Here is a 17,465-nt window from a genome sequence, read left to right as displayed (position 1 = left end):
CCCTGTAATCCCAGCTCTTTTAGAGGCTGAGGCGGGGATCACCTGAGGTCAGGAGTTCTAGACCAGACTGACTAACATGGCGAAACCTGTCTCTATTACAAATACAAAATTTAGCTGTGCGTGGTTTCAGGCACCTGTAATCCCAGCTACTCGGGAGGCTGAGGCAGGAGAGTCAATTGAACCTGGGAGGTGGAGGTTGCAGTGAGCCAAGGTTGGGCCACTGCACTCCAGCCTGGGAGACAGAGTAAGACTCCATCTCAAAAAAAAATAAAAAAGAAAAAAAATGTAATCTAATACTAGGCACCGATACATTTCTAGTGTATCAGTATAATTTCTTTTTTTTTTTTTTTTTGAGACAGAGTCTCACTCTGTCGCCCAGGCTGGAGTGCAGTAAGTGGCGTGGTCTCGGCTCACTGCAACCTCCACCTCCTGAGTTCAAGCGATTCTCCTGCCTCAGCCTCCCGAGTAGCTGGGACTACAGGCGTGTGCCACCATGTCCGGCTAATTTTTTGTATTTTTAGTAGAGATAGTGTTTCACCGCGTTAGCCAGGATGGTCTCGATCTCCTGACCTCGTGATCCACCCACCTCGGCCTCCCAAAGTGCTGGGATTACAGGCGTGAGCCACTGCACCTGGCCTAGTATAATTTCAATGTATACTTGGGATTTGCTGTTCTTTTTTTTTAAACGGAGTCTCACTCTGTCACTCAGGCTGGAGTGCAGTGGTGCAATCTCAGCTCACTGCAACCTGCGCCTCCTGGGTTCAAGCCATTCTCCTGCCTCAGCCTCCTGAGTAGCTGGGATTCAGGCACCTGCCACAACGCCTGGCTCATTTTTGTATTTTTAGTAGAGAGAGGGTTTCACCCTGTTGGCCAGGCTGGTCTCGAGCTCCTGACCTCAAGTGATCTGCCTGCCTTGGCCTCATGAAGTGCTGGGATTACAGGCATGAGCCACCGCGCCTGGCTGGTTTGTTGTTGTTTCTGCCATTGGCATCCAAAGATAAAGTTCCTTTCCTAAAATGACACCTTGACATGCTCAAGTATACAAACAGGAAGACATGACAGTATGAAAGACGCCACCTACTCCTCTTGTTATGACACGCATGGTTTCCCAAGTTACCAGTGCTTCTCTCTGGTTTGATCTGCATTGTCAAAAAGAGTTGGGGTAGTTTCCTGAGTTTCCTCTCCCTGTATTACAGGACAAGAAATATCACCAGTGAGAACTAGGTAACACAGAGAGCTAGTTTGCAACTCCTGACTGCTCAGGGAGAAAAATAACCAGCATTAACAGGGTTTTATTTTTGTTTTCCTTCCAAGAGAGCAGCTCAAGCTCTCCCATCACAAAAATTCAATCTATACACAACAATGGAATTCAATAGGAATCCAGGGAAAGGGAAGAAGTGGACAAAACAGATTGAAGTTTAACTTTTCATTTTCTAAATACCCCAAATACCTAAAACACATCAAAAACAAAAAACCATTTACTTTATCAGTTTTTGTTTTTGTTTTTGAGACAGAGTCTCACTCTGTTGCCCAGGCTGGAGTGCAGTGGCACGATCTCAGCTCACTGCAACCTTTGCCCCCTGGGTTCAAGTGATTATCCTGCCTCAGCCTCTCAAGTAGCTGGGATTATAGGCACGGGCCACCATGCCCAACTAATTTTTGTATTTTTAGTAGAGATGGGGCTTCACCAAGCTGGCCAGGCTGGTCTCAAACTCCTGACCTCAGGTGATTCACCTGCTTTGGCCTCCCAAAGTGCTGGGATTACAGGCGTGAGCCACCACACCTGGCCTGGTTTACTGAATATAAATAGCTTAAATAGGGGCGTTATCCAGATTCCAGAAAAATAATACAGATATTTGGATAAATTAGGTAACTTTTGGTTATTTTTGTGCCATAAATCTAAAAACTTCATTAGTTTACTTATTGCTAATATACCTGTCAAACTGTTGCTATGGAGCTTTCTACCATCAAGATATACAACCAAAGAAAAAAGGATTACTCAGAGTAGTAAAGAGTTCAGGAATGGGATACAGCGGACATATGACCCACCCTTTTTGGGACTGTAGTGCCAAACCTGGAAATCACCTGTGTTTCACCAATCAGAACACCCTGTTTTTATTTTTTAAGGGGGGACATGCTTTTGTATCATGTACATCATTATGTTAATGGTTGGTAGCCATAAAACTTTTTTTTTGCTTACATCTACCTGTGTCTACTCTTTCAAATTTGTACAGAAAACCCAGCTCTGAGTGTATATTTTGATCTGGGAGAAACCAGCTATCCTTGAATATGCTTGGATAGTCCAAGGGTTCCTATCTTGACTATTTTAATGCCAGTTTAGTGAGCTAAGAAATGAAGTAGAAACCAGAATGCCAGTTAGTGCTAAAACGGACACACTGAGTGACCACAGGACTTCCTTCTTGGCCAAATTGAGAGAGAAGGAGACTGTCATGAACAATATTAATATTAATGAAGCAAAACACTCAGATGATTTAGATGACAGCAGTAACTTCACTGTTTTTTCCCATTTGTGCTGTGTGCATGTGTGCGTGTGTGTGTGGTGCTTGATAATTTTTTTATGGCCCTATGTGTCCATCCAGGTGAGAAAATATAATTGAGGTCTAAGGCTTCTCTAGAAAGAATCTTAGAGATCATGCATTGTATCTGTATCTCAACTTACTTTTTTTATTTCTAAGATAATATTCTCCTAAATATTCAAACAATAATACAAGTTGTTTCTCTGCCTTTTGACCACCACCCAATTCCACTTTCCTTCCCCAAAATAACCAATGTTAATTAGTTATGTATTCTACTCCTTTTCTGTACAGGTACACAGAAATACATACAACGGAGGCTGGGTGTGGTTGACTCATGCCTGAAATTTCAGCACTTTGGGAGGCCGAGGAGGGAAGATCACTTGAGCACAGGAGTCTAAGACCAGCCTGGGCAATATAGCAAGACCTTGTCTCTGCAAGAAATTTTAAAAAATTAGCTGGGCATGGTGATGCATGCCTATCATCGCATCTACCCGGGAGGCTGAGGTGGGAGGACTGCTTGAGCATAGGAATTTGAGGCTGCAGTAAGCTGAGATGGCACCACTGCACTCTAACCTGGGCGACAGGGCTAAAAAAAAACCCAAAATTATATGTACACACACACACACACACACATGCAACTGCAATGACATATCTTTTTTTTTTTCGAGACGGAGTCTCACTCTATTGCCCAGGCTGGAGTGCAGTGGCACGATCTGGGCTCACTGCAAGCTCTGCCTCCCGGGTTCATCCCATTCTCCTGCCTCAACCTCCCGAGTAGCTGGGACTACAGGCGCCCGCCACCACGCCCGGCTAATTTTCTGTATTTTTAGTAGAGACGGGGTTTCACCGTGTTAGCCAGGATGGTCTCAATCTCCTGACCTCGTGATCCGCCAGCCTCGGCCTCCCAAAGTGCAGGGATTACAGGCGTCAGACACCGCGCCGGCCCAATTGTTATTTAAGGAACAGAGTTTGCAGAAACTGAAAGTCTCCATCTAGGTGGCCAAAACCGCAATTGCTTTTGCACCAACCTAATACTTTAACACAAACAACAACAACAAAAACACAGTTGTTATTCAAACATAAATTCAACTGGCGCTCACTTTTGTTTTCACTTAAGTTCATCAGATGGTCATGTTACTATGAAGTTGACTAGTTAATTTGTAATGAATAACTAGTTAATTTGTAATGAATAATATTTCACTGAGTAGTCAAGCCCTCTTTCCACTAAACCAAGCTGCTTCTCACTGTACTAAACCCCGGGCTCTCTCTAAACTTTCAGGTGTTCCACTCCTTGTCACCTTCCCCTAGATCCCGAGTGGCGTTCACTCTCTTAGCTCCCTCGGGGGCTACTTCTTAACACTTAAAGAGCTCCTATTGACCTGGCACGGTGGCTCAAGCCTGTAATCCCAGAACTTTGGCAGGCCGAGGCGGACGGATCACCTGAGGTAGGGAGTTCGAGACCAGCCTGACCAACATAGAGAAACCCTGTCTATACTAAAAATACAAAAAATTAGCCAGGCGTGGTGGCGCATGCCTGTAATCCCAGCTACTCGGGAGGCTGAGATAGCAGAATTGCTTGAACCCGGGAGGCGGAGGTTGGGTGAGCCGAGATCACGCCACTGCACTCTAGCCTGGGCAACAAGAGCGAAACTCTGTCTCCAAAAAAAAAAAAAAAAAAAAGAAAAAGAAAAGAAAGAAGACTTCCTATCTCCACCTGGGTCCCCAAGAGGTAAGAGGTATCTCCTTTTCTCCTGAGCCTAGGTCACCTCGGGGTTCCCCGAAGTTCCCCAGAAGAGGCTGCACAAGTCAGGACAAGAAGTCCAGGAAATGGGGGGTCGCCGATGACCACGCCCCGGGGCTCTGTTTGGGAACCCCCAAAATTTACTGAGGTGGAAAGATTGCGGGGTCATTGTGGGGTCAGGCTGAGGGGGCCGGGCCCAGCCCCATTCACGTGACCCGGTCCCAGGGAGAGGAGTGTGTTCACCCACCAGAAGGAACGAACGACGCGAAGGGAGTGTAGCACCCTCCCTTCCCGGGGAGTCCCGGGCGTTGCTCTCCCAACCCGGCCGTGACGCAATCTCTCCGCGCCGGGGGCGGGACGCGCTTGACGCCATCTCCGGGCGCCCGGCTGGGGGGGGGGCGCTGGGTGTGGGGCGGCTCCGGGGCCGGGGATGGCGGCGGCCGCGGTTGCGGCGGCTCCGGGACGAGCGGGTGGATCCTGGGAAGCGCCGTGAAATGGGCTGGTGAGTGTCCTTGGAAGTGGTGGCCGCCTGGGCCAGGCAGGCCTGGGGTCGGTGCTCCAGAGGAAGTGGCCCTCAGGAGCCCGTTGCTCCGCCGGGCCGGGGCCCATGAACCGCGGACAGACGGAGGGGAGAGGCCGTACCTAGACCCCCTCGCGCTTCTCTCTGGCCGGGCCTGGAAGGCGGCCTCAGGCCCCGGCGGCTGTGTGCCTGCGAGCCAAGGTGTCCGAGTCTGCGGGGCGGGAAGGGCCCCCAAACAAGGAAGCGTCGCCTGCAGGGCCTCGCCCCTGCCCCCTTGGTGAAGGGTGGACCCCCTACTCTCTAAACGCAGAATTCCCAATTTCGATCCCTACCCTTGTTAGATCAAGGATTGCGGGACCACTGGGAGCCATAACCCTAGTGTCTGACAAGCTTCTCCCTTTCTGTCGGGCGCACCTCTCGCCCGCAGAGAATTCGGGTCTTCAGCTGGGTTCAGCCCCTTGATTCCGACCCAAGCGTGATGAGGAGCTTGGTTCCGGGCTCTGCTAGCAGCGTTGGCAACTCTCCTGAACAGCCTGTTAGCTCGGTTGGGGTCACAAGCTGCGTTTTCCCTTTGAGATCCTCAGTGAGGTTCTCGAGAGGAGGAGGTTTCGGCTTCTTAAGTGTGTTTTGCGTTGTGGGAACCTGGCGCACAGGCTTGGCTCTTTGTTGTCCTTTCTGCAGACCTTTTGCCTCTTTCAGTCCTTTTACTAGCCTGTGTTTGCTAACCTCTGGGTGACCTGGAGGCAGGTTTTCTTTAAAGTTTTCGTTACAGAAAGGAAGGATCATTTTGGGATTGAAGTATGACCCCAGTTTCTGTTGGGAATGAAGAAGAAAGCAAACTGCTTTTCAATTACTAAAGCTGCTGGTGGAGAAAAGAGGCATCATTTATGCCACTGTGTAATAATATGTGTTTGTGGAATTAGGAATTTGTCATCCCACTGTGTTTTCCTATCCTTCCACCTTTTGTGTACACCTGCACTTTGCCAATCTTGAGAGAAATGTTGCATTCGGTTTGGGTTGAGGCTTAGAGTGTTCTATAGGATTTGGACAGGATAGTCAGTTTCTCAGAGCACTCACTCATCTGTACTACCTTCTCTGTTTTCAGAGGTTAAGGCTCCATTCTTTCTCGCTTTGCGTTTCTGGCAAGTGTAGATTCACATAGTGATGGTTTAGTGGTAGTTTTGTTTTACCAGTGTCAGCCAGCTGTGGACCAAGGCAATATTTTCAGTTTCTTTGATACCTGATTCAGCGCTTGGTATAAAGTTGTCACTCAGAAAATTTTACATACGCACACACACACGCTCATTTTTTTTAACCCTGAAAATCTCTTAATAAGTCTTCCCCTTGAGTGACTCCCCCCTGACCTCTTTTTCTGCCCCAGAAACATAAATAATTGTTCTTTTTCATCTAGTGCTGCTTTTTTTCATTTAAATAACTCCATATTTATGTTTTCATAGGCCCAGAATAAAGGGGAAATCTATAGAGTTGATTTTTCCTGCTTCCCATTGTTCGTATGGGAACAGTGTTAAAGCTTCCATTTTTATTTGTGCATTTATCTGAAATTTGGATTGCAGCAAATTTAACCTTTGGGGAACAGGCACAGGTAGATGTTAGGGAAATGATGTTAAGGAAAACCAGTGAAATTTGATACATGGAAATTTTTTTTCGGGGATGTCTTCTTACAAGTTGGAGTATTAGAGATGTTTTTCTCTCTGTTCAACTGCCTGGGCACTCTGGGTAAATGTACCGTTTACCTGTGGAGAAGAAGATGAGGCAAGGACGTGTATACTCTAATGCTTTGGAATTACCTTTCATGGTGATCCTGGGGAGAATTAGAGGTCAGGCAGCCGCTTACTCCATTCCTGTTTCTATCTTCTAGGCTCCCGAGCCAGCCGGGAGGACACTTACTACAGCTGCTCAGAAGCACCACTGGAAACTCAGGTAATACCGGCACTTTGAATTCCTTCTTTCAGGAAAATATCCGGGATGTCACAGTGGAAAAACAGAACAGAATATAATATAGAAAGCTCTTTTCAGATCCAAAGAACTGGAACCTAGTTGGAAGAAATAGGCAGCAAAGTTCATGTGCATTGAAGTGTTCAGACCAAAAAGTTGCTTTATAACAATAGACAAAAGCATTTGTGAAAGGTGACAATTAGAGAAAAGGGAAAGAGAACTTTCTTATGAATCATACAGATACGGGGAAAAAAACAGGCATGTTTAGAGGAATGGAACCAGAATTTCATGGCGTGGTGCCTGGAGCAGACCTACAGTGGAGAAGGAGCTATTGGTAAAAGAAAGCACAAAGAAAAAAGAAAGGGAATGAATAGAGAAGGCAAATTGAAGGTAATCATTGAGAAGAAAAGAAGCCTTTTGAGACTAGGGAACCGGAAGTGTACGTAAGGTCGGAAGAATTTTGTTGTTCTTTGGTGAAGAGGAGAAACAAGTTGACAGCAAACTAGTTTAATCACTTTCACTATATAGAGGCTGAGTTAAAATGTATTATTTCATGGGGCAAAGATGTTAATTTTCATAACCTGGTTAGGGAGCAAAGTTTAAAAAAAAAAAAAACACAAGCAGACCTGAGGGTTTTGACACCTAGGTCCTTGAGGTACTGATGAGATGAGGCAAAGGAGGAACAGAGTTTTTAGCCAGGCTTGGGATAGTAGTAGAGATCATAACCCAAATTAGGCTGCAGAAAGGAAGCAAGGATGAGGTCATATGTTCAGGAAAGAAGGTGGCACATTCATGTTTGGTAGCAAAAGGAGAAACTTAAGAAAAAGAGCCAGCAGGAGGCTAGACGCTGTGGCTCACGCCCGTAATCCCAGCACTTTGTGAGGCTGAGGTGGGCGGATCACCCAAGGGCAGGAGTTCAAGACTAGCCTGGCCGACATGGTGACACCCCATCTCTACTAAAAATACAAAGTTAGCCAGGTGTGGTGGTGCATGCCTGTAGTCCCAGCTACTTGGGAGGCTGAGGCAGGAGAATTGCTTGAACCCGGGAGGCGGAGGTTGCAGTGAGCTGAGATTGCACCATTGTACTCTGGCCTGGGCAACAAGAGCAAAACTACATGTGTAAAAAAAAAAAAAAAAAAAGCAAAAGAGCCGGCAGGAAAAACCATGTGTTCAAAGCCCCCTTTGGGAAGAAGGCAGAAAAGAGACAAGGTGCTCATGAGACACATGACTAACCGTGAAGCTGTTGGTCTCTCTGGGCTTGTGGAGCCCACAGGTTATTTGTGCATTGGTGAATGCTTGTCCCTGTAGCTCTTTGTGCCTTGTGGTTTCCCGGACTGTTTCTCTCATGTCCCAGGCTGGATGAGTTGGGGGTAGCCTCCCTGTCTGCCCCTTTCTCTTTCCTCCTTATATTCTAACAGTCCCCTTTGTTACATCTTCCTCCATGGCACAGTTCTTTCTATTTCCTTTGTCTTGGCTCATCCCTAGGTTACTTTTCTTTGCCTCTGATTTGTTCCCTAGCAGATGTGGGCGCCCCAGCCAGAAGCAGAGAGGGGTACAGGGAAGCTACAGAGAAGCCCCTTCTGATGCCCCAGGGAGCAAGCCGACTCCTTCCAGGCTCCTGGAACACCACAAAGCAATATGAAACCTGTTCATGAGAGGAGTCAGGAATGCCTTCCACCAAAGAAACGAGACCTCCCCGTGACCAGCGAGGATATGGGGAGAACTACCAGCTGCTCCACTAACCACACACCCTCCAGTGATGCTTCTGAATGGTCCCGAGGGGTTGTGGTGGCTGGGCAGAGCCAGGCAGGAGCCAGAGTCAGCCTGGGGGGTGATGGAGCTGAGGCCATCACCGGTCTGACAGTGGACCAGTATGGCATGCTGTATAAGGTGGCTGTGCCGCCTGCCACCTTTTCACCAACTGGCCTCCCATCTGTGGTGAATATGAGTCCCTTGCCCCCAACGTTTAATGTAGCGTCTTCACTAATTCAACATCCAGGCATCCACTATCCTCCAATCCACTATGCTCAGCTCCCATCCACCTCGCTGCAGTTCATTGGGTCTCCTTATAGCCTTCCCTATGCTGTGCCACCTAATTTCCTACCGAGTCCCCTCCTATCTCCTTCTGCCAACCTTGCCACCTCTCACCTTCCACACTTTGTGCCATATGCCTCACTTCTGGCTGAAGGAGCCACTCCTCCCCCACAGGCTCCCTCCCCAGCCCACTCATTTAACAAAGCTCCCTCTGCCACCTCCCCACCTGGGCAATTGCCACATCATTCAAGTACTCAGCCGCTGGACCTTGCTCCAGGTCGGATGCCCATTTATTATCAGATGTCCAGGCTACCTGCTGGGTATACTTTGCATGAAACCCCTCCAGCAGGTGCCAGCCCAGTTCTTACCCCTCAGGAGAGCCAGTCTGTTCTGGAAGCAGCTGCTGCAAATGGAGGACAGAGACCACGAGAGCGAAATTTAATAAGACGGGAAAGTGAAGCCCTTGACTCCCCCAACAACAAGGGTGAAGGCCAGGGACTGGTGCCAGTGGTAGAATGTGTGGTGGATGGACAGTTGTTTTCAGGTTCTCAGACTCCACGGGTGGAGGTAGCGGCACCAGCACACCGGGGGACCCCGGACACTGACCTTGAGGTCCAGCGGGTGGTTGGCGCTTTAGCTTCTCAGGACTATCATGTGGTGGCAGCTCAGAGGAAGGAGGAACCCAGCCCCCTCAATCTATCCCATCATACCCCCGACCATCAGGGTGAGGGGCGAGGGTCAGCCAGGAACCCTGCAGAGCTGGCAGAGAAAAGTCAGGCCCGTGGGTTCTACCCTCAGTCCCATCAGGAACCAGTAAAACATAGACCTTTACCCAAAGCAATGGTTGTAGCCAATGGCAACCTGGTGCCCACTGGAACTGACTCAGGCCTGCTGCCTGTGGGCTCGGAGATCCTGGTAGCATCAAGTCTGGACGTGCAGGCCAGAGCCACCTTCCCAGACAAGGAGCCAACGCCGCCCCCCATTACCTCCTCCCACTTGCCTTCCCATTTCATGAAAGGCGCCATCATCCAGCTGGCTACGGGAGAGCTGAAGCGGGTGGAGGACCTCCAGACCCAGGATTTTGTGCGCAGTGCTGAAGTGAGCGGGGGGCTGAAGATTGACTCTAGCACGGTCGTGGACATTCAGGAGAGCCAATGGCCTGGATTCGTCATGCTGCATTTTGTGGTTGGTGAGCAGCAGAGCAAAGTGAGCATTGAGGTGCCCCCCGAGCACCCCTTCTTTGTATATGGCCAGGGTTGGTCCTCTTGCAGCCCTGGGCGGACGACACAACTCTTCTCTCTGCCCTGCCATCGGCTACAGGTGGGAGATGTCTGCATCTCTATCAGTTTACAGAGCTTGAACAGTAACTCAGTTTCTCAGGCCAGCTGTGCTCCCCCAGGCCAGCTGGGTGCCCCCAGAGAAAGGCCTGAGAGGACGGTCTTGGGACCCAGAGAGCTATGTGACAGTGAGGGGAAGAGCCAGCCGGCAGGAGAGGGCTCCCGTGTGGTAGAGCCTTCCCAGCCTGAGTCCGGTGCTCAGGCCTGCTGGCCAGCCCCGAGCTTCCAAAGATACAGCATGCAAGGGGAGGAGGCACGGGCTGCGCTGCTCCGTCCCTCTTTCATTCCACAGGAGGTAAAGCTGTCCATCGAAGGGCGTTCCAATGCGGGAAAATGAACCTCTTCCCCAGACCAGGACTGGGGCTTTACCCCAGAGCCTCGCCTCGCTGCCGTGAGCAGGCAGAGGATTTGCACGCGCCGAGCAGGGAATGGCTTTCTTGGCAGTGAGATTTGGGGGAAAGGGGAGGCATGAAGTCAGCCTCCCAAGGCAGGATCTGTTGCTCATTATCCCATGGTGTCCTTTCAGGACAACCCCAGAGGGTGTTGTGATGGGGAGCAGCAGGCCTGGGGCAAGGAAGGAAGGGGGTGCACACAGGAGAAGAAACATTCCAAAATCAAGGCCTCCCTGTTCTTTCCTCCCCATCCCTAGCTCCTGCAAGAGAAAGTCCAGGCTTTGGGAGCAGATGGCAGAGGGAGGGAGTAAAGAAAGAGCCAAAAATGATGATCCACAGCTTATAGTAGCAGTTAAACTGTCAGAAGTTTTTTTTCTTTTTTGTGGTGGAAGGGCAGGAGGCCCCAAGGTTGGAAATAAGAGGGTTCCCACCCAGAACCCTTCTTGTGAGAGATGCGCACTTTAAAGGGTGATTTTGTTCCAGATGTCTATGGCTGTGTGTGTGGGGGAGGAGCACTCTCATCTACAGGACTCTGCTTGATCCTCTGCTTCATAGCCCTTCCCCATCTCTCCTCACCATTCCGTCTACAAGGCTTCTAGCAGCACGGGGGCCCGGAGGGAGAGCCCCTTCAGGGTTTAGAGTGAAGTACTACCTTGCCAGGGACTCAGTCAGGGGACTTTGGGAGAAAGACTTGATAGCCAGGCTGACTGGGTTCTAGGCAGGCCCTCTGGAAAGGTAGCTCACCTAACAAAGCTCCTCCAACTCAGCATGCCAGACCCACTTTGAAATCTCACAGAATCTTGCTGGTAATGGTGACTTTAGACAGAACTAGTAGACCCTTTTTCCCAGGCACCGACCCCCCACCTTTGTCTGTGTTGTGCCTAAGTGCCTGCGCCACCCCCACCCTCCTGCTGCCCTGACCTCTGCATGGTGTCGTGACCTGGGCCTCATTTGTAGCTGCACTGCCTTTCCTTGTCTGCAAAGTTGGTTTTGTCCACTCTGACCAAGACCTCTAGTTTTTGGTGGGTAGGGGTCTCTCTGGTTTCCCTTTCAGCTATAATCTCTATTTTTAAAATCTCAAAATCATGTCCCCTCCACTTCCACTGCCAAACAGCTTGGTGAAGAAACAAGAAGGGAACTATGCCCTAGGCCAGGGCGAATGCGTGGCTGGGCAGTGCCCATCATGGCATTTTCACACGTCCCATATGCCCCTCCCATCTTATTCCACTGCTTCTCCCAGCATTCTGGTGCCTCCAAGCCATCCCCTCCCACCACCAGCTCTAAGATTCTAGGATAGTCTTGATGACATTTCAATACCTGAATAGATGTCATTTTGTGGTGGTATATTCCTCTGCAAAAAGTATTTTCAATCTTAGTTGCATTTGCACCCTCCCCACCCCCCGCCAATGTCTTAATCCCACATTTTCTTCACAACTTTTAGCATCAGCTCAGATTGTGGGGTTCCATTGGGTATTGGGAATTAGGCTCCCCCACTAGCTTTCAGGTGGGTGGGCTTTTTTGTTTGTTTTTTGGGGGTCTTTAGACTCTTGAAGGCAACTCAGGGTATTGTCCACGCAGCTCTCTGGTTAGACTTCTCCCAGGCTATGATCCTGGCATGTCCTTTATAAGGTATACTTGGATTGGCCGAGACCTGGCCTGGCATCAGGAGTCCAAACCTCTGAGGTCTGATCTCTGCTCTGTCAAGGACTTCGGCAAGTCCCGTGACCTCTGGCTCTTTCACTTCCTCCCCACCTGCCAAATGGGGATAAATAATCTTACCTACCTCCTGGGGGGAGGGGAAGTTCTGAGAATGGAGTCATTCTTAGTGTTCAGGTGCTAAAGGTTGTTCTCCTGGGGGAACAGAGTGACTGAAACTGGCTTGTTTGCTACAAGCCCTACACTCCACTGTTTCATTCCTTGAAAGCAGTTGCCTGGTCAGTCAGCTTTTGGGGGTCCATCAAAGGAAGCTGCTGACCTGACCACGAGTGCTTCAGTATCTGGTTTGTGTCAGAACCAGACACTAACTTTGTACTGCATTTAGGATGATATCTTTCCCCTTCTCTGTCCCCCATTCTCTGAATGCTGCTTTCTCTGGCTTGTTTCCTACAGTGGGGGCCTGTGGGGTTGAGTCTTGAGGAATCCCCTTAAATGAGGAGAAGGCCTTGGGAGAAGGTCTCATCTCTGGCTGTTTCATGAGCAACTCATTCCTAGAGTTCATTGTTTGCACGGGTTTCTCACAAGCGTCCTTCTTCATAGGAAGGCTCATCAACTGAATTTAGTGACGTGTACACAGTAGATGCTCAAGCAGTGTCTGCAAGGACACAAGCTGAGCTTTCTCCTTATGGGGCAAACCTGTGTCTAACCAGATACAGACCAATTAGTTTAGATCAAATCACCCTGCACTTGGGCTACTTGTGACTTTCCAACCCGGTAACTTCCACTGAATTCTGGAAAGAGAAATTCTTGAGGACCCTGGCAAGTTGGTCCCTGACCTTTCTGTTGCTGTCTCTTGCTGGTGAAGCAATACCAGCAGTTCTGGTAATATCACAGTATCGTCCCATGCATATATAACATATTAATACTTGATTTTGCTGAGCTGCAAAGGTATCTTTCATAAAATAGGGTCCCCAGGAAAAGAAGCTCTGTGCTGTAAATCTCGGTCAGAGCTGTGGCCTCCCCCTTGCCTTTAACCTCTAGTTTAGTCTTTTCCTCCAGGCATGAAAAATATGACTAACCTGTGGTGTGTCCATTCTTCCTTATAGGAATTTCCTGAGTTTGCAGGAGACATGAGAGCAGTTTTTAGAGAGTATTTTAGTGGGAAGTTGTCAACTTTTTAGGAGTGGGAAGTTGTCAACTTTTTAGGTGTGAGCAGTTGACAAGGGCCAGAGCCTGTCCCTTGTCAGCAGTAGGACGTTTCCAGCTCTTAGGAATAGAAAGGAGGACTGCTGACTGGCGCTGTATAAAAATGTGTATACCAATTTGGGAATAGGGGAACCCAGTCATGGATAGATAATAAGCCAAGTCTTGAATCATTCCTATCAAGATTAGTGTACATGAGGAAGAGGTGGCATGGGGGGAAGGGGCTCTGGGAGTTCAGAGCTGAGTACTTGTACCTGAGGGGAGGGCCCCCAGCCGATCTGGACTGATCCTTCTGTATTCTTGGTCCCAGTTGGTCATAACACCAAGGGCTTTGCCCTGTGCTGCTTTGCCACTGCTGCTGTCCGCTCACTGTCCTGCCTGCTGCCCTCTACAGCTCCCTATCCTTCCATGTCTTTGGCCATGTAGATTAAGTCTAGGCGTCTGGTTCATTCTTACCTGTGTTAGGCCATGTTATTTTATAGCAAAGTCATGTTCAATAGGGATGGTATGAAATGCTGCTGGTGGGCTGGTAAATCCAAAGGGATAAGGCTTCATTGCTGTTGGGAGCCCTTTGGCTCCAAATGTCTGACTATCTTGAGGGAGAAACAAGCAGGTTTCTACTAGTAGTGTCTTCTGTTGTATTAACTTATTTCCTTTGTGGTATCTTGTATCCTGTTTTAAAAACTAAATGAAGGGAACCACATTAGGGCCCATGCCAGCATCCCAGTGAAGTTCGTCCAGCTCCAGTTAAGTGGATTCTGGAGTTTGGAGAGGGTTTAAAGTTTGGCTGAAATAGCACCTCAGGTGGGGTTTAGTTTTATTTTTACCTGTGGGCATCATGGTTGATTTAGGGGGAAGCACAGGATGGTGGTGTGGTTTAAACCTGCAGCAAGCAGGCATATTGAAGAGTTGAGTGATCACGCTGGAGATGAAGGGTTGGACATGGATTGACTGGGAAAAGGCCTGGGTCCATTGGAGTAAAGATAACCTAGTTGATTGAATTGGCCATGGGAAGTTAGGTCACAGTCTTATAAACAAAGTAAATAGGACAGAGACTAAGTTTTAGGGAGACATCTTGGCCTCCTAGGCTAAGTTTACTAAACCACACTGAAGCTGTAGTACCTTCGAGATGGGCAAAAGTTGTACACTACAGTTGAGGAGCTGAACCTTATTAGGTTGGATGTTGATCAGGAACCTGTTTGCCCTTTGCTGGGAAGCCTTCGCCCTCCAGCTTCCCTGGGGTAGGGAAGGTCTCCCACATTATGCAATAATAAAATAAGCATCTGGGTCTTTGCAGCTGTCAGTTGCTCTTTCAACTCTAGGATCCATCTTTGGACCAGAAGCCTGTTCTGTGCCTAGGATGACACTGGCCCCAGAGATGCTAGAGTCGACTGCACTCTCTCCTTAGCTGCAGACTATGCACAGTGCCTGGGGCGGAAGGAGGAGAGGTGTTGCGGTTTGCCCTGCTGCCTCCCCAGCAGGAACAATAGTCATAAATGCACTTTTCACACTAAAGGTTTATTAGTTCTCCAGTTAAACCTAGATCCCTCCCTGGTAGATTGCGAACTCAAAGTTTTGTGATCCCAAAGCCATTGCACTGCAAATGCCCAGCAGTGAAGATGGCCTCAAATTGGGTTCCTGCCTACAGTGTGTGTGGCAGCAGCCCATGTGCCTTTACCTATTGTCAAACTTGCAAGCATTTATTTGTCTTTATGACTGTCATGGGGACTGAGGTTCTTCAGAGAGAGAGCGTGAGCTGATGACACAGTGGTTTTACACCCACCCCCTGGACAGGGAGTTTGCACGTAGTTGTGAGCTGTGAGTGGTTAGTGCATTGCTGGTATTGCTGAAGGCAGGGTTGATCCCTCACTTGACTGATACTTGCATTCAAGAGAATCAAGATTGTGTTGGGGGAGGGACTGACTGTACTCATGGCTAACTTAAAGTATTAAAATAAGGCTGTCCCCTACAACCTTCTTAGTCACACAGGATCCCTGTAGCCAAAACAGTATATGATCCAGCTGCAGAGAGCAGACTGCTCTCAGCTTGCACAGCACCTTAGGCGAGGGAAGAATATATGGATAGGGAATGGGGTGGAGAAAGGATGGGAATGTTGTCATCCAGGTGGCTTTAGGGTCCTAAGGAGTGGAGAAGGATGGCACTGGGGAGGTCTGGATGGATCTGTGTAGGAGTTCCCTGTAGATAAATTACTGATCCCCCATCTACTATCCCCAGTATGTAATGGCTGAATTAATATGTAATCAACTGCATTGTATCTAAAGCCTTAGAACTAGTCAGGTGCTCCCTCCACCCAATACCATTTCTTACCCTCTAATCCTACCTGATCTTTAACAAAGCATTAATAATTCTAAGGATAATCTCTATTTTGTTGTGCTTTTTTGTAACTGTTTTAAATAAATCAATTTGTACTGTATATTTGTACTTTTGTGAGATCCTTTTTGCTGTTTTACCATTTTAAGTCTCTGTACTTGGCTACACACAGATTGTATTTTTATTGTTAATGCTCTTCTTATGGATACCTGCATTTAACTTGTGGACTATGTAAACACAATATCTATCAATATCTATATATCTATATATCTATCTATATAAACTACTAGCTTTTCCTTTTGGTGTTTGCGCCTTCTTCCTATTCCAGCCTTAGATGGTGGCCATGGGGTGAGGGATAGAAACCTTTGTGGGAGCAGTTGTAATGGAACACAAATGGTGCCTGTATTTGTGCGGTGAGCTCAAGGGAGATGGCATGAGCTTGTCCTCAAGCATGGTCTTTGCCCTCTGTTGGTGTGGATTTCAGAGACCCCAAAGTCTACCTGAAGACTTAGATTCTAGTGGAATCACAAGGATCTGTAGGTGCCTTCGCTGCTGGCCTTCTCCCCAATTCTTTACTCAGGAATACTACCAGAAATTGCTGGAATAAGTCAGCCCCAATCGTAGCTACTGCCTAAAATTTAGAAAGCTTGCCACTAGTAATGGCATTTTTGGAACACTTATTATGGGCTACAAAATATCCTAAGTGCTTTGTATGTACAGACAAGTATTTGTTGCTAGTATTATTTCCGTTTTGTGGATGGGGAAGCCAAGACATAGAGGTTAAGTAACCTCCCCAAAGTTACACAGCTAGTAAGTGGCAGGGCACTACTCAACCCAGAGATGCAACTCCTGAGTTTGTATGAATTCAGTTTCTTGTGAAGATTGAGATCATCTATGTAAAGCGCTCAGAATCACCTGTGGCACATAGTGAGGACTCAGTCATTTTAAAGCATCCCAAGTAGGACTCCAGTATGGAGCTCTGAGAGAAAGGCATTTGGGTCAATTAAGTAGTTGTTTTTTTTTGTTTTTTTTAGATGGAGTCTCACTGTGTTGACAGGCTGGAGTGCAGTGGCACAATCTCAGCTCACTGCAACCTCCACCTCCCGGGTTCAAGTGATTCTCGTCCTTGGCCTCCCGAGTAGCTGGGATTGATTACAAGCACACCAACTAAGTATTTTCTTTTAAATGTATTTTTCAAAACAAGTATTTTAGCCTGCTTGGTGAAAGTACCTTAGTTTGTTAGCTGGGCGTGGGGGTGCACACCTATAGTCCTAGCTACTTGGGAGGCTGAGGCAGGGAGATCACTTGAGTCCAGGAGTTAGAGGTTATGGTGAGCTATGATCTTGCCACTGTAATCCAGCCTAGGTGACAGTGATATCCTTTCTCAAAAAAAACACCCCAGGCAGGGTGCAGTAGCTCACACCTGTAATCCCAGCACTTTGGGAGGCCAAGGCAGGGGATCAACTGAGGTCAGGAGTTCAAGACTAGCCTGGCCAACATGGCGAAACCGTGTCTCTACTAAAAATACAAAAAGTAGCCGGGTGTGGTGGCATGTGTGTGTCTGTAATCCCAGCTACTCGGGAGGCTGAGGCAGGAGAATCACTTGAACTCGGGAGGCAGGGGTTGCAGTGAGCCAAGATCACGTCATTACACTCCAGCCTGGGCAACAGAGCAAGACTCTGTCTCAAAAAAAAAACCAAAAAAACCCTAGTTTGGTGGGGGTCAGTTGACACTGTTAAACAGCCTTAGACCTATGGA

General features: G+C 48.3%; 1 protein-coding gene across 2 annotated transcripts; it reads left to right on the top strand.

Moving 5' to 3' along the window:
- Positions 1-4,683: 4,683 nt before the first annotated feature.
- Positions 4,684-16,003, top strand: ATXN1L (ataxin 1 like). Of its 2 annotated transcripts, XM_058441172.1 has the most exons (4): positions 4,684-4,780; positions 6,678-6,739; positions 8,276-8,692; positions 9,164-16,003. In XM_058441172.1, exons 3-4 carry the CDS (start codon positions 8,393-8,395, stop codon positions 10,460-10,462), a joined length of 1,599 nt encoding a protein of 532 aa, XP_058297155.1. In that variant the 5' UTR covers positions 4,684-4,780; positions 6,678-6,739; positions 8,276-8,392; the 3' UTR covers positions 10,463-16,003. The 2 variants fall into 2 exon arrangements, with proteins under 2 accessions (XP_058297155.1, XP_032013705.1); XM_032157814.2 differs by having other exon boundaries at positions 8,276-16,003.
- Positions 16,004-17,465: the final 1,462 nt, after the last annotated feature.

This window comes from Hylobates moloch, unplaced genomic scaffold (assembly GCF_009828535.3).
Source record: "Hylobates moloch isolate HMO894 unplaced genomic scaffold, HMol_V3 SCAFFOLD_6, whole genome shotgun sequence".
Classification (NCBI taxonomy): domain Eukaryota; kingdom Metazoa; phylum Chordata; class Mammalia; order Primates; family Hylobatidae; genus Hylobates; species Hylobates moloch.
This window is presented reverse-complemented; position numbering and strand designations above follow the sequence as displayed.

Bases quoted from the DNA above. Each gene is read 5' to 3' on its own strand.
- ATXN1L (XM_032157814.2), top strand. From the start codon at position 8,393: ATGAAACCTGTTCATGAGAGGAGTCAGGAATGCCTTCCACCAAAGAAA.